The 17,911-nt window shown below is 34.6% G+C and overlaps 1 protein-coding gene across 1 annotated transcript in view; it reads left to right on the plus strand.

Annotated features, from left to right (window-relative positions):
• The window catches only part of LOC122735681 (contactin-associated protein-like 4), a 583,309-nt gene that overhangs the window by 481,864 nt on the left and 83,534 nt on the right, over positions 1–17,911 (plus strand). The window contains 5 exon segments of the mRNA XM_043977415.1: positions 3,126–3,139; positions 3,141–3,170; positions 3,172–3,331; positions 14,973–15,024; positions 15,026–15,127. Of these exon segments, the coding sequence (XP_043833350.1) occupies positions 3,126–3,139; positions 3,141–3,170; positions 3,172–3,331; positions 14,973–15,024; positions 15,026–15,127 (358 nt within the window).

The following is a 17,911-nucleotide window of genomic DNA, read 5'->3' on the forward strand; positions in this document are numbered from 1 at the left end:
ATTATTCTGACCTTCAGAAAAAGTATTCTTACAGCTGTCTACTCAACCTTTTCCTTCTTTTTCCTTGAGAAAGTTTTCTATTATTACATTTTAACCATGCATGACTATAAATCTATCATACTGACCACCAGCCAATATGAACTATTCGGGTGCATCATTTTTCTTCCAGTGTGCTGCAAAGCAGGGAACTAGATGACAAAAAAATGACATTATAATTGATCAGCTTCAAATACTAATTCAGTACTTTACAAGGTTCCCTTTATACTTCATTCCTTTCATAGAAGGAACATCGAAGATGAATGCAGACTAGGCAGTGGACAAAAATAATAAAAGCGTAATTTAAATAATTTTCCACAAAAATGTTAAAATAAAATACCTGATTCAAATATAATGATGATAAGAACCTGTAGAATTTAAATTTGCTGTGGAAACACTCATAGCTTCCTGGGGTGAGTAAAGCAGACTAAGGCATTTAAAAATTCTTTTTTTCCTTCATTGATTTCAGTACTGCTTTGCTCAACCTTGTTCATATTTTGCATGGAGTATCTTTCTATATCTATCTATGCATTTATAGCATAATCAACAGGCATTTTAGAGCAAATTTGTTCCTAACATTTGTGATCAGTGAAAGAGTGGTTTTTCCTGGACCTCTAGTCAGGAGTGCCCAAGCAATGGTAATCGGCCACATATGGGAAAAAGAAGAGGTCCCTAGAGATTTTTAAAATTCATACAATCTTGACAATAGCAGGCCATCAAAAAGTCCTTAATCTCATGGGGAGAAGCATTACATGGTAGAAAAACTCCTAGATTTGGGGTTAGAGGACCCAATTTTGAATCCTGGCTCTGCGTAGTCTTAGGAAAATCATTTCACTGCTCTTAGGCAAATGTTTCCATCTCTAGAGTAAGCTAAGTGGGCAGTTAGATGGATAGACTCCAAGGCTGGAGGTTATGTCAGGAATACATAAATTCAACTCTGTCCTCATATACTTACTACCTGTGTAACCCTGGGCAAGTCACTTAATATCCCACAACCTTAGTTTCCTGATTTGAAAAATGGGGAAACATCATAACATTTACTTCCCAAGGTTGTTGTGATGAGCAAATGAGCTTTTATATAATAATAAGTGCTTGAGGCTGAACTTGAACTTATATCTTCCTGACATGATTCCTTTAGCAGCCCACTCAAGATGTCCCTTAATCCTCTAATTTAGAAAATCCCTGTTTTATGTAACTGTACCATTTCATCTGATCCATTTTTTAGGAGATAAATTTGATAGCCCTGGTGGCTCACTTATTTCTGTGAAATCAAAGAGCAAAACTGCGCTTAAAGAACCTGACAAATTTCTGTATATTTTGATGGTAGAATTTTTAGAATATATAAAAATTCAAGATACTTCCCCAAGAAACACTTCTCTGCTCAACTTAAGTATTATGTAGTTGTATTTCATGTAATAAATGAAGTCAATAAGTAAAGCAGAAATATAGCATAAACGATGCCATCTGATGCTGACATCACTATTATTGTCATCGGAAACATCTAGAAGCTGTACACAATAAAAGGCACCTTCTGTTTCTTTAGTGTTATTTCACTGGTGAAAATCTTGCTATAAGCAGTCAAGGAACAGTCACTCTCGTGTTCTCTCTCTGTCTCTCTCTCTCTTTCTCTCTCTCTCTCTCTCTCTCTCTCTCTCTCTCTCTCTCTCTCTCTCTCTCTCTCCCTCCCTCCCTCCCTCCCTCCCTCCTTCCCTTTCCTATCTCCATCTTTCTATTTGTCTTTTGTTTCTCTCTATTTCTGGCTGTCTGTCTGGCTCTCTCTTGCTCTTTCTCAGATTTGTTCTTCCTTACCCAGTTTGGAAATGCAATGGCTACTATGGACCATATCCCACAGTTAATCAAAATGGGAGCTTTGATCTGTGTCATTTTTGAACTGGGCCAGTTTGCCCTTCTTTTGCCAGCCTGGTGGGCCCTTCCTACTGTATTCCTGCCAAATATAGTTCAGCTTTGGGATTGGTTTTATCTCTACTCTATCTCAAATCTCCTGAGCTCAGGCAATCCACCAGCCTCAGTTTCCCCAGAAACAATAATTATGGTGTATACCACTTGACCTGGCCAGAATAATTAAACTGTGAAAGTTATAACACCATTGTTTGGATATTAGGCTAACCAACAACAAAGTAACTCTTATTTAATTATTTCTAATGATGTAGGTCTTTTGGGAATTTGGAATGCAGACTATGGAGAAAAAATAGATATATAAAGAGAGAAATGTAGAAAAATAATAAACTGTTAATGATTGGCTATGATTTGCAGGTAAACTAAAGAAATCCAAAAGCAAAGAAAAGCAATTTATTAGCATTTTGCATTTTCCATTTTACTCTAGAAAAAAATAGCTATGTATTCTTCAAGTTGTAGAGCCTAAAATTCTAGCTATGATTTTTAAAATCTAATGTGTGGTTGCCTGACCTGACCTCAGTGTGGGGGAGAAACTAGCTAAGATTTCCTGATCAATTCAGCAAAAGTTTAGGCTTTTAAGTATTTATTAAAGTGTATTAGAAGTTAGTAAAGAGAGAGAGGTTGAGAACAGATCCCTTATAACATGGAAAATCCTAGCTTAGATCTATTCAGTACAGCCAGAGAGAAACCTTTGCTTTTCCTAGAAGTCCACATGAACTTCTACCAGCTTGCCAAATCCAGTTGAAAAGAGAGTGCTTCTCAGTGGCTCTCTAAGAAGCCTTCTGTGTGAAACAAGTAGGCAGGTTGTCAACACACACACACAGCTCCAAGCTAATTGGCTGGTAGTTTTGGTTGACATGGACTACAGGCAGTTCTATAGATTTAACTTCCGGATACCAAGTCACATGTTTTTCTCCTCAGGGCGAAGCTTTGATTCTCACAAAGTCTAGTTTAGTATTTTTTTTCAATAAATTGTATTATTGAACACATGCTACACTAATTTATCTTAGTGGGACAACTGTTACTTGTGTGCTGATTCCTTTGCATTTTAACTAGGATACTTCTTATGATTAGATAGCTCAAAGAACTTGATTCATTTTTATTTCATTTTTTAACCTTTTCAGCAGAATGACACTCTAGTTTTCCCTCCCTTTACTTCTGCATCCCTCCAGATACTGCATGGACCCATCGTACAGCACAACAGCTCAGATTTCTCACAGAGTAAAAAGTTCCAATCGAGAAAACCCTCACAACTGTGTTTTTCAATATATTACTGCCAATAAAGAACAGCTCCAGGCTACAATTAACCATGCAGAACACTGTGAACAGGAGCTTGCTTACACTGCAAAAATGTCCCCCCGGCTTTTAATTAACGATGTGAGTAAAGCTGAAGAATCTTATTGTCTTGCATAATGTGCTTTCTTCAAGTAGCCTGTTATGGTTTTTAATTCTCTATGGTATGGATGGTTGCCATTTAATCGCAAGATTCTTGTTTACTTAGCATGCAGGTCTCTTTTGTGGAAGGTATAGTGTCCCTAGCTCCTGGAAGAAAGACCAAGGTCAATTCGTTATGCGATTTGTTAGCAACCTTAATTGTTCGCTTCACACTACCTATCAAATAACTGAAAAAAAAGCTATCTTCCTTAAGTCTTAGCAAAGTTTGTCAGTCCTCAAATTGGACTTTCTTTGTTGTGCTATATGTTAATTAATTAATTAATTAATTTTTTGCAGTTAATCTCTGGAACTAATATTTAAGAACCCAGGTTGGTCTTGATGCCATGCCCTTCCTTCCACTTCAGAGTTCTGTCTTTTGGCTTCTTTAAAGCAGTACCCACTCCCCTCATGCATAATGCAGTTCTTATTAGTAAAGTGGGCACTTTCAGAGTTATCTTAACTATCAAATGGAAGAAACATTTAAAATTAAAAGTGCTGGTTTCTTGAACTTCCCCAATTTATCACAGGGGAGTACCATGGGCACCAAGAAACTAAGTCTAAAATATTTGTTTCACTTTTTTTTAGTGACATAATCTACTTTAATATTTAATATCTAGTTTTCCCAATGATATATTTGGGAAAGTACTTAGTTCTTTCAAACCACTGACATATTCAAATAAACATTCCATTCCTGTCTTGAAGTACCTCTTAAAATGACTAAGTAACTTAGAAGAAAACAATTGAGTTTTCTTTGACTAAAGAGGATAAGTAGAATCCTGCTGGTTTCTTAGAGTGACCCAGTCCAGGGATCTATTATATCTCATACCTTTTTTTATAATCTAAATAAGGGGAATAATAATGTATTTATCAAATTTCTTTTATTTGTAAGGACAGAAAGTTTTAAATTTGAATGTCTCTTCTCTCACACAATTCCACTTAATTCAAATACATTAATTCATTATCATTTGTCTTATTGAGAGAATCCTGAGAATAAGGAAGAAGGAAAAATATTTCAAGACTATTATCCCCTGTTGCTTGAGTGTTATTTACCAGTGAATTCACTAATAATTGCATGTTTTTGCATCCTTGATGCATGAGGGAAATGTTAATGGGAAAACTGGTATTTAGGTGGGTTAAAAAGAAGAATGTTAATTGAGAAAAAGAAGCAATTTACCAAAAAAAGTCACAGAAAGGTAACAAGTACTCAGTGATTGTGGCTCTGGTCCAAGGCACTGCCATCCACTATCTTTACACCAAAAATAATAGCTCTATATTAGCCCCAAGTAGACTGTAGAATTGAGAGCCCTGTAACCATGGCACCCCTCTCCCATGGTCTATCTTCTCCTACTCTTTAGGAGCTTGAATGGAACTCTCTGGAGGAGAAACTACCCCTTTTTCTAGCATGACTGTATTTGTGGTCGAACTATGTATTGTACAATGCTCCTTGACAACACTAATTTTTTTCCACCTGCCCTCAAACAAATTGAATTGGCCTCAAGTATATTCATTACTATTCAAGCTCTGATATGCCATTTAGCACTCACAATTAACTGACAATACCTGTGATTATTTCAGGTCCTACATCTTGGCATATAACCATGTCTCAAGAGGCATATTTATCCCCCCAAAAAACTATGATGCCATAATCTTAAAATTTAACTTTTGTAAAATTTCTAAGGAAATGCATATTTATATGTATCCAAGTCTATATTGTCTACAAGCAGGATAAGAGCTGCCTATACATAGCATGATATCAGGTGTTCTTGGAAGTTTTCCCAAACACAAGATAACTCTGCCACTTTTGTTATTTGATGTTTGAAATTCTTTAATATGGGAAACACTTTTCATTCAATAATAATAAAAAAGATTACTTAAGTGATGTACTTATTCCTGGAAGAAGGAAGAATATGCACTGAAGTATAAGATGGCAAGTAAAAAATCCTTTTTCTAGGAGTACATTCTTATAGGGTGATGTACAATGGGTGCTTGAAGTTGACACAGGAGACACATCATAGAAAGAAGAGACAAGACACAAAGAGAGGTCACTTGGGAGCTCCAAAGACAAATTTCATCTTTTTTATAATTTTATTTGGGTAGGATATCTTGTAGTATGCTTTTTAACAGAGTATTTCTTTAGGAAACAAAAATGTGGCAAGTCATGCTTCTTTTTAATTGTACCTAAGTTTAGACTAAACTCAGGTGATGACTTGCTTTGCTCCTTTCTCCTATTCTGATACAGTCAATCAATAACATTTATTAAATCCCTCCTATGTGCGAGGGACTTTCCTTCTCAACACAGGATAATATAATGATGCTGAAAATATAATATAATGATGTAGAAAATACAAAAGCAAAACCCTGAGATATGTTTTCTGTAAAAAAAAAATTAAAAATCTAACATATATCCACATATGATCAATGCTACTCTTGAACCACTCCTCTCACAACTCTCTCCTTTTTGCTGCTTCTGGGATTTCATTCTCCTCCATTCTGTTCATTTGACTGTTATAGATTCCTTCATTACCTGGAATATGCTAACTTGGATATTCTTACTTCACTAACCTTCTGATGTTTACTTTTTCCATTTTCTTTTATTACCACTACCTGTAAAGTTGGAAAGGTAGGAGGGATATAGTTGAGGGTAGGCAAATTTTAATTCTCTTGCCAAGGATGAAATGAGGTCATATATGTTTCTAACATTCTGAAATATAATTGTAAAATCATTTCCCATAGAAATTTGCTTATGGTATTACCCTTTGTGTCTAAATCATGTATATATTTTGACCTTATCTAGATAAATAATGTGAAACATTGTTGGTTTATACCTAGTTTTCCCAGTTTTCCCAGCAATTTTTGTCAAGTCTCAAAATCTTGGATCTTTGGGTGTGTAAAATACTATGTTACTATGCTCATTTACTACTCTTTACTAATCTATTCCATTTATCCATTATTCTATTTCTTAGTCAGTACTAGAATGTTTTGATGATTACTGCTTTGAAGTATAGTTTAAGATCTAACCCACCTTCTTTCACTTTTTTTTCTTGATTTCCTTGATATTCTTGGAATTTTGTTCTTCCAGAAGAATTTTTTTATTGTTTCTTCTAGCTCTATAAAATATTTTGGGGCAATTTAACTAGTATGACACTGAGTAAAAAATTAATTTATGTATAATTGTCATTTTTTTATATTGGCTCAGTCTACCCATTAGTAACTAATATTCCTCTAATTTGTTCAGATCTAACTTTGTCTATTTTTCCAAAAGCTTTATATAGTATTCATATTAATTGTTCTTTAAATGTTTGGTAGAATTTATTTGTGAATCCAATTGTTCCTGACAATTTTTTGTTAGGGAGCTCATTTATAGCTTGTGCAATTTCTTCTTTTCTGAAATGGGGTTATTTAAGTGCTCTATTTCCTCCTCTTTTTACTCTAGGCAATTCATATTTTTGTAAATATTCATGCAATTCATTTAGATTGTCAGATATATTGGCATTTAATTGAGCAAAATAACTCCTAATAATTGCATTAATTTCATCTTCATTGGTGACAAATATTTGATACTGGTAATTCTATTTTCTTCTTTTTAAAATCAAATTAATCAGTGGTTTATATGTTTTATTGTTGTTTTCATAAAACCTTCTCCTAATTTCATTTATTAGTTCCATGGTTTTCTTACTTTCAAATGTGTTAATATCTCCTTTGATTTTCAGTTTGGTGTTTAGTTAGTAATTTTTAATGTATTCTTTTTCTAGTAGGTTTTAGATGCATGCCTAATTCATAGATCTGCTCTTTTTCTACTTTATTGATATAAGTTTTTTAGAGATGTGATTTTTTTCCTAAGTATTGCCTTGGTTGCATCCCATAAAGTCTGGTACGTTGTCTCAATGTTGGCATACATTAATAGAATTATTGACTGTTTCTTTGTTTTTTTCTTTGACCCAGTTATTATTTAGGATTAGATTATTTACTTTCCAGTTAAGTTTTAATCTATGTTTCCATGGGCCTTTATTGAATAAAATTTTTATTGTGTTATTGTCTAATAATGAGGCATTCAATATTTCTACTTTTCTACATTCTGTTGTGAGGTTCTTATGGCCTAATGTATGGCCAATTCTTGAGTAGGTGCCATGTAGAACTGAGAAAAAGGTATATTCCTTTTTATTCTCATTCAGTTTTCTCCAGTGGTCTATCATATCAAAATTTTCTAAATTTATATTCAACTTAACCTCTCTCTTGTTTACTTTTTGTTTGATTTTTTCTTTTTTTAGTTCTTAGAGGAGAAAGTTGAGGTGCCCCACTACTATAGTTTACTCTTATTTTCTCTTATAACTCATTTAACTTTTCCTTTAAGAATTGAATGCTATGCCATTTGGCACATATATTAAACATATTTATATTATTTCCTTGTCTGTGGTAGTTGTTGTTGTTCAGTCATTTTTCAGTTTTGTTAGATTCTTTATGACCCCATTTGGGGTTTCTTGGTAAAGATCCTGGAGTGGTTTGCTATTTCCTTTTCCAGTTCATTTTACAGGTGAGGAAACTGAAGCAAAGAGGTTTAAGTCACTTGCCCAGGGACACATTGCTAGTAAGTGTCAGATTTGAACCCAGGAAGTCAAGTTTTTTTTATTCCCACCCAGCATTCTTTCCACTGTGCCACATAGTTGCCTAGTGTCTATGGTACCTTTTAGCAAAATGTAGTTTTCTTCTTCTTTTAATTAGGTCTATTTTTGGTTTTGTTTTCTTTGAGTTCATGTTGGCTACTCTTTTTTTTTTTTTAACTCAGCTGAAATATAATAGATCCTGCTCTACCTCCTTATTTTTACTTTGTCTGTTTCTCTCTGTTTAAGTGTGTTTGTGTGAGGAACATATCATTGGATTCTAGTTATTAATTCTTTCTGCTATCTGATTCTAGTTCAATGGGTGTGTACATTCCATTCATTCACATTCACAATTATGATTATGAACTGTCTTATTTTCCCCCTTCTTCTCTCTCTCTCTCTCTCTGTCTCTCTCTGTCTCTCTCTCTCTCTGTCTCTGTCTCTTCTCTCTCCTCCTTTCGGTCTTCTTACTCTGTCTCTCCTGACAAGCCTCCCTTCTATGATACACCCTCACCTTTTCTAATCACCTTTCCTCCTACTTTCTGGTAGGATAAGAGAGATTTCTTTACTCAACTGAGTGTCTATGTTATTATTGCCTATCCCACCTGTCTTCCCTCCTTTATAAAAACTCTTTTAAATGTCTCTTTATGTGATATAATTTCTTTCATTCTTCTTGATTTCCCCTTTTTCTGTACATTCTTTCTCATACCTTATTCTTATTTTTAAAATTTTCTTATAACAGTAAAATAATACCCATGGCTTCTATCAATGCCTACTCCTTCTAAATGCCCTAATAATGATAAAGTTCTTAAGAGTGGCAAGTATCATTTTCCATGTAGGGAATGTGAACAGTTTAAACTTATTGATTCCATTATGATTTCTCTTTCACATTTACTTTTTATACTTCTCTTGAGCCTTGATTTGAAAGTCAGATTTTCTAATTTATGAGAAATAGTAGTCCTCCTACCCTTCATCCTATTTTCTACAAAATTGTAATACTTTTGTCCACTTTCTCTTCTTTTCTTATGTGTAACACACCTAAACGATTGACTTTTGGGCCTCCTTTTACCCCTTTTATCAATGAAATACATCAAGGAAGATATATTTCTTCATCAGTTTTGCCTCCCCTTTTTATTTCAGTCAAACTTTCCACTGGATCTCCTGGCCTATAAGGACCAGAAGGACCACGGACTTTTCCAATACATCTTTCCATACATGTTATTTTCCCTCCTCATAATTCAAGTTCCTTGAGCATGATTGTTTTTTTGCCTCATTATTTCCTATTTAAATTCCCAGCATTAAACAGTGCTTTGCATGTAGTAAGCACTTAATACATGCCTCTGTATTTTATTTTTATAAAAAAATGATATCCCCAAGAAAACAGTCCTGACCCTATTATTTCCCTTTAAGCTTACTTTATAGTGTAAGGGCTAAATTTCTAGCTATACTGTCTAAAATATCTAATGAGTGGTCACCAATAAATTATAAGCTTAACAAGAGTTAGACTTTTAAGCATTTATTAAGGACAATAACAATTTGGTGAAGAGAAAGAGAAAGGACTAGCTTCATCTATCTATTAAAGGGAGAGAGCATTCTTAGCTCTGCTCTCTTCCAGAGTCCACACGAGAGTGAGCCAGCATGCCAGCCTCCCCCTTCTTCCTCCCACAAGCAAATGTCACTTCCTGACACCAAAGAAAAGTCTCATGGTCCCGCCCTCAGAGGCCTTCTCCTCATGTTGGAGCTTTCCTACAATAAGTCTCCAGCAGGTGGCATCATTCCAATCATTATAATAGTAGATTTCTACTTCATCTAATTAAATTAATTAAACAAATTAACAGACAAGCAAATAAATAAATAAATGGATAAATGAATGAATGAATGGATAGATAGACAATTAATTAATTAATTAATTAATTGATTGATTAGATGACCTTCAAGTTTGTCATATAACACTCTTTATAATCTGGCTCCTCTATACAGTTTAAGGCCTGTTCCACATTAATTCCTTCATGCCCTTCACATTTCAGCTAAACTGGCCTACTTACTATTGCTTGTTCATAGCATTCCATCTCCTGTATGCATGCCTATGCACAGACTGCCCCTCATGTTTGGAATGTACTCCATCCTCATTCCTGCTTTCTAGGATAGCCATTTTCCTTAAATTCTGAGTTCTCATGTCATTTCCTTCATAAGACCTTTAATAATCTCTCTAGTAGCTCTTGATCTCACCCAACTTCATAAATTAGTATACATGTTTCCTCCCATTGCTCCCCACCCCCAGTAAAATACAAGTTACTAAAGAAAGGATTTTTTTTAGTTTTGTTTGTTTTTTTTTCTTTGTATACATAACACCTAGCATAGTGCCTTGTACACAGTAGGTGCATAATAAAACTTATTGAACTGACCACTATATTATTGTATTCCAATGTATTCCAATTCTTTTGAATGAAAATTTTATATTTATTCTGTTTGAAACTTTATGGATTTGAAGAGTATAAGACATTGGAGACAAATTTCCTTTTTTTATTTTTTTTTTTTAGTGAGGCAATTGGGGTTATGTGACTTGGCCAGGGTCACACAGCTAGTAAGTGTTAAGTGTCTGAGGCCAGATTTGAACTCAGGTACTCCTGACTCCAGGGCCAGTGCTCTATCCACTGCACCACCTAGCCGCCCTGACAAATTTCCTTTTAATTCTCTCATTTTATATTTGAGGAAGCTAAGTCCCAGGAAGGTTTATCATTTTATTCAAGGACACAGTTAATCATTGACAAAGCCTGGATTTGGATCCAGGTCTTATGAACTCGCTTCATTGTGTTTAATTAGAGGTTCATCTATGTCAAGTGATTTACTACTCAGTAGGAAAGGGTTCTGCTTGCCAGGTCTCTCAAATCTAGGGAGAAACTATATATATCAGTCCTTACTGCTATAAACAGTTTATATTGACCAAGCTATTTGAATTAATTTCCTTTCAACTTTCTACCACCAAATTGCAGTTTCCACAATATCCCAAAAAGAATAGAAATCTGAAGTATCTATTGATACTTTTGGACCATGGCAGATAGAATGGAAAGCTCTATATGTAATTGCTTAGAGTCTTTATGACCCTGTCCCATATAAAATGCAACTGAATGCATATGTAGATACATACACAGAGAACTTGAAATTGGGACCTGAATCTAACATTTTGTCACATAGAATTGTGAGGAAGCTGAGCTAACTCTTTTTTTTTTTTTTTTTTTTTAGTAAGGCAGTTGGGGTTAAGTGACTTGCCCAGGGTCACACAGCTAGTAAGTGTTAAGTGTCTGAGGCCAGATTTGAACTCAGGTACTCCTGAATCCAGGGCCAGTGCTCTATCCACTGCGCCATCTAGCTGCCCTGAGCTAACTCTTAAAATATTATTTTCATAACATCCTTTAAAGCTCCACTAGATCCTCTGTTCAAGTGCTTTTCTGTAGAAGTCTTAGAATGCTGGTTAATCAAAGAAGTATGATGATCAGTTTTATAATTTTGTGATGTAAGTGCATATTTCTTTTAATAAATCAACCAATTCTTCAATTAATAAGCACTTTTTGAGTGTCTCCTATGTGCCAGGCTGGGATGCAATAAAGCGGAAAATAACCAACCAACCAGCCCCGTCCTTACCCTCTAGGATCACACAATTTAATGGGGGAGACCATAATGAATACAAGATAGGAGTGTTTTCAAGAGAGGACATGTTTTCTATTTATCTTACTCAAAAGAAAAACAAAAGCTATTTTTAACTATGTGCAATTTAAATTTACCATGGGGCAGTATAAAGAGCCTTGGATATTCTCTGGCTCTGACATTGTCTCACTATGTGACCTTGGGAAAATTGCTTTACTTTTATAGGCATCAGATTTCTCATTTGTAAAATGAGGGAGTGCTGTCCATGGTTCTTTCATCTAGCATTCAATGATTTAAGAGAATGATTTGACCATGATCAGGCATTTAATTTCCCCTCTTATTCCAGTTTATCCTCTTTATCCTAAAATGCTATCACCAGAGCCATCCTGATCTGTCACCAAACATTGTTTGTCCTATTTGCAAGCATCTATAATAGTTGCTCCCTCATTTTTTAAACCACATTATTTACATTCTTCTAGATAATTCCTTTCCCAGGTTTTCTTATATATTCTCAAAATTCCTTCAAATACTCTTGAATATTGTGAATGGAGCCAGATGGTGCATGATATCATTCAAAATACTTTAGGCAATTTTCCTACTTTATAGAGAATTTGGACACAACATACACAAAAAGCATAGATGGGTATTAAGTTATACATTGCTGCTTCTTTAAACTATAAAAACATCATGGTTGAATAATTAATTTTAAAGTGGTATTTTGTAGAGTATTTATTAAGTATTTTTGGTATCCCCCATGACCTACTTCCCATATTAACAATGACCTTTTATGTTGGGGGGGGCGGTGTCAGGGGTTGGGGAAGGACCTACCAAAGATCCTGCCAATAACAGCTATTACAACTTTTATATCCATTCTTCCCAGAACTGAATTTGGTGCTTTTTGAGGCACCCTGCTGGACTGGCAGTTGCCTGGTAAGGAATGAAGTGTTATGTTGATGAGCTAAGAGATTGTCAGCATAGCAGAAGTCTTATCTTACACTTAGTTATAATAAACAGTGGTGGCTGTACCTAAGAAAGAAGCTGGGATACATTCCAGACTCTCAGTGGGAGCTTAAGAATGACAACTTCTGAGTTTGAATGAATACATGAAAATGTCCAAACATCTGTGAGGAGCCAAAAGATTTAATTGCTCCTCATGGCTTGACCTTGTATGCCTTCAGTTTTCACTTTTCAAGCCCTCCCTCTTTCAAAGATAGATTGCCTTCATGTCCCTCATTATCCTTCCCTGCATATTATGTGAATTTCCCATTCTGGTAAGTTAAGAACATTGTTCGTCTTAATGTGCAGTACTACAGAGTTATGGCAATATTCAGCTTTTATCACTTAATTGTAAACATGCTGAGGAGTAGATAAAATGCTGAGTGATGAGACTGAACAGAACCATCATAATAGGCTCTGAGAAATTCTGTTTAGTGCAGTGGATAAAATATTAGACTTGGTGTCAGGAGTGATCTGAGTTTTAATCCTACCTCTGACACTATGTATGTGCCCATGGGAAAATCAATTCATCTTTTTGGTGCTTATTTTTATCATCTGTAAAATGTCATATAGTGTCATTCCCACAACGCTATTGTGGATACCTTATGAAATTGTACATAGGACTTTGCAAACTGTAATGAATTATATAAATGCCAACTATTAAGATTTCTACCCATAAGATTTTTGACCTTAAAAGTATATCAAAAGTTACTTAGTTCCATATTTCTAGGTGAGTCACAATTACCTTGGTAAGTGGTTCTATAGCCTCTGCTTAATATCTTCCAAAGTACCCCATTTAAATTTTAATCACCTTATTGCTATGAAAGCTTTGCTCAATGATTTGCCCACTTCCAACTTCCACTCACTCAGAGTTTAAACCAGGAATTCTTAATCTTTTGTGTGGGTATCTTAGACTCTTTTGATAGTCTTGAGGAATATATGGACTCCTAAGAATATATTTTAAATGTATAAAATAAAATGCATAAGATTACAAAGGAAACAAAACAAATGAATGAATGGATTACTATATAGAGATATCATTTTCTACCTGGTGGACATCCATGTATATTTAACTCTCATCTATGAGAGTTCTATGATAAACCTTTAATGTGAAAAGAATCATAATAACATTGCCCCATTTCCATCACACAGTCTCTGATATCTTGCCTTCTTGACTTTGCACAGACTCTGCTGCCCCCTCCCCATATCCGAATGCTTTTCCTCTTTATCCCTGCCTCTTAGCACCACCTCCTTTCAAAACTCAGCTGAAGTGTCACTTCTTTCTTGATAATTATCCTCATTCTTTTCATTCAATCCCTCACCTTCATTCAGAACCAGGAAGAATATTACAGTTTCGTAAATTAATCTTCTTATTTCCACCTCTTATGGTTGTGAGTGCCCTCACAATCTTAGTAATAGTATTCAAGCATCCTCCAGGTTATCACTTTCCTTCTAGAATATAGCGTTTCAAAATCGCTGACAATACATTTCAATATGATCTGAGGGTAGAATAAAAGAGTACCACCCTTCCTATAGTCCTAGATACTATGTTCTCAATTGCTATGAAGTGAATAAGATTCACTTCAGTCAAGTTACAGGATCAATTTAATGCCTTTATTTGTCCAATATTCAATCCTTGAGTATGTAAAAAACATATCCTCTTCACATTTTTACATTTCTCCAAAAATAGTACATAGATATAAATATAAAAAACAGATTCTTTAGGAACACATATACTGAGGAAAGCTGCTAGATATAAAACATTTAATTTTCTCAATGTATATTCCATAATATTCAATAGATTTTTGCTTCATGGATAGATTATCCTGACTTCATATTTGATGGCATCTCCTTTTATTCAATTTCTATTTTTAAAGAAATCACATAAGAATACTACTTAAGATAAATTATTCTCATATCATGCCTGAATAAGTTAAGAACGACGTTCATTTTCCAATGAAAGTATAAACTGTGACAATCTTTTAATCTTTGGTAATGGAATATTTTTAAAAATTAACTTGGCTATTCTTAAAAAAGTATCTTTCTTTAATATGTAAGATGGATTTACTTCTAAAATATCCATGTGTTATGTCCATTAATAAACCATTAATATTTAAAGATAATCCATGTGTTAAACCAATGATTTATAAGAGTAAATATACATGTATATTTTATTTGTATACATTTTATTTTAAATTTAATATACATATGTTTTACACATGTATATTAAATTAATTGATACTTTTAAGTGAGTCAGAAAAGTATTATGCAAAGAAGAGAGATTCAGAGCTTGAGGTTTCTCATAAAGGGTTAAAGCAGATATACTTTCTTATTTGTCTTTTAGATGAATACCATTAAGCTGGTGGGTTGGAAGAAGAACCAATGAAACACAGACTATTGGGGAGGTTCCTTGCTGATGTTCAAAAGTGCACTTGTGGATTAGAGGGGAACTGCATTGATTCTCAATATTACTGCAACTGTGATGCCGACCGGAATGAATGGTGATTTCTATATGATTTTATTATACAAAATGAAATTTTATTTTTAAAAGAATGTATTTATTCAACTTGTGTGGATAATAAGATAAAGCCAACACATTCAGTAAAACAAATTAAACTATAGTGTTGTGCACATTAACTGAGGTAAAATAAGATAATCAAATATGTTGATTTATTCAACATTGAAAACTTTTAATATACTATATATATATATATATTTGCAGCATTCATTTGTTTTATACAATTTGACATTAAGGCAACATGATTTTTTAACACATATCCTTAATTCTCCTTGAAACCAAAGTTTTATTATATTAGGCAGTAAATATATATTTGATGAATCATTCATTTTTCTAATAGACTTGATTGTACTCTTTATGTTTTCAGTGGGGTTTAAATCAGGCAAGTTCCCAGGTTATTGAAGAATATTTATCTCCACTTCTTAAATATATTTGTAAAGCTTTAATGATGTGTGGCATGGCTCAAGGTGATGTAGCAGTATTCCTTCTCCATTTGTATTGTTGGTAATTCCAGATCAGGTTTTCCCCAGATCTCTATCTCCATCTGTCTGTCTGTCTGTCTGTCCATCCATCTATCTATATCATTCATCCTTCTAAAATGTTTTGTTATGTTTTATATTATGATGATGATGCCTATATCTTATAGGCTCCTCTGGACTTCTTTTTGCCATGGTATTGATATAGTTTTAGATTGAAAAAGTTAATTTTTTTTCAGTAACTTTTTTTTTGTCTTTCCCATGACAAGTACCTTTTCCCAGGGTCAGTAGTTAGCAGGTTTTTTTTTTTTATTTTGAAAGCCTTCTTCTTGGGGCAGCTAGGTGGCACAGTGGATAGAGCACTGACCCTGGATTCAGGAGGACCTGAGTTCAAATCCGGCCTCAGACACTTGACACTTACTAGCTGTATGACCCTGGGCAAGTCACTTAACCCCAACTGCCTCACCAAATAAAATAAAAAATAAAAGGTCTTCTTCTTACTGGTCTTTCAAAGTCAAGAAGCCTATATTACTTTAAAGAAGAACAAAAATTAAACACTTGAAGCTGTCAGGTCTTCTGATGAAGGTTTGATTTATTTTCTGAGAATTGATAATGCTGTATTACAGGGAGCAGTTTGCCAATTCTTAGAATTTTTGGGGGGGAGGGCAATGAAGGTTAAGTGACTTGCCCAGTGTCACACAGCTAGCAAGTGTCAAGTGTCTGAGGCAGATTTGAACTCAGGTCCCCCTGAATCAGGGCCGGTGCTTTATCCACTGTGCCACCTAGCTGCCCCTTTTTTTCATTTTCAACCATACTTTGAGTTTCAGTACAATTTACTGTATACTTAAATGATTCTTGCTATGTTTCATTTCTGTACACCAGCAGGTATTATCTCTAAAAGTCATTTAAGTGTGCTCCTAAAAGTTTTATTGCTGTCTTTCAGTTCTGTTGTGATTCTTCATGAACCCAAGGACCATGCTGTCTGGGATTTTCTTGGCAAAGATTCTAGAGTGGTTTGTCATTTCCTTCTCCAGTGAATTAAGGCACAGGTTAAATGACTTGCCCAAAATAACATAGCTAGTAAGCATCTGAGACCAGATTTGAACTCAGGTCTTCCTGACTTAAGGCCCAGATTTCTATCCACTGAGCCACCTAGCTGGCAATGAATCAAATAAACCAACAAACCCTTTAGCTTCCTAAGCAGAATGCAGTGGACCATCTCTTTTTGTTGGTGGTTATAAGCTGCTGCTACCTAGAGTTAGACCCACCTTTGAGTGTGAGAAAAGCTAAAAATAAGAGTGGTTGTTAAAAACCACAGAATTAAATAACGAAGAAGAGCAGTATAAAACCTGCTTATATGGAATGCATTCCACACCAAATAAGAGAACTAATTAAAGGTAGAGAAAGTATTTAAAATTTGTCTAAATAGGATACAGATTGGGGCAAAACTAGGTGGAGCACAGGAAAAAGCACTGGCCCTGGACTTCAGGAGGACCTGAGTTCAAATCTGGACTTGGACATTTGACACTTAAACAGCCTGCTGTGACTGGGCAAGTCACTTAACCCTCATTGCCCTGCACCACCCCAAAAAACAATATGGTCAGATAAGATCAGATGTTCTGAGTTTAATCTTGCTGTAACAAAATGATATCATATCAAAATGCATTGCTTAGCCTAAGTAATTTACAAAGCCCTGTAAGTCTAAAATTAAATCAGTTGTGAGTATTGATTAAAAATGATACAATTAATTTGAAACTTAAATGTTAATATAATGAATGACTCATGTCACTGTCACTCTTTTGAATAGAGGTAGGCATCATGTATGATTTTGATATAACAAGATGAAAATATATATACATAAGACATGTGAGCATATCGATTTTATATACATATTATGCATATGTATGCTATATACATATGTACAGCGTCCCCAAAAGCTTAGTGCAGTTTTTATGTTATTAAAGCTTAAATCTGATTTTTGAAAATTGCTCTTCAATTTTGTGTTTATTAGCACTGAAAGCTGAAATGTTGACTTGCCACATAATTAGGGTTTAATGTAATAGGTAAGCTGGGGATGTTTTTTTGTTTTTCTGTTTTTGCTTTTGTTTTTTTGGTGGGGCAATGAGGGTTAAGTGACTTGCCCAGGGTCACACAGCTAGTAAGTGTTAATTGTCTGAGGCTAGATTTGAACTCAGGTCCTCTTAAATCCAGGGCCATTGCTTTATCCACTGTGCCACCCAGCTGCCCCATTCTGTGTATGTTTCTGTTTTCTTTTTATATATTGGGAACCT

The sequence above is a fragment of the Dromiciops gliroides genome, chromosome 1, assembly GCF_019393635.1.
Source record: "Dromiciops gliroides isolate mDroGli1 chromosome 1, mDroGli1.pri, whole genome shotgun sequence".
Taxonomy (NCBI): Eukaryota; Metazoa; Chordata; class Mammalia; order Microbiotheria; family Microbiotheriidae; genus Dromiciops; species Dromiciops gliroides.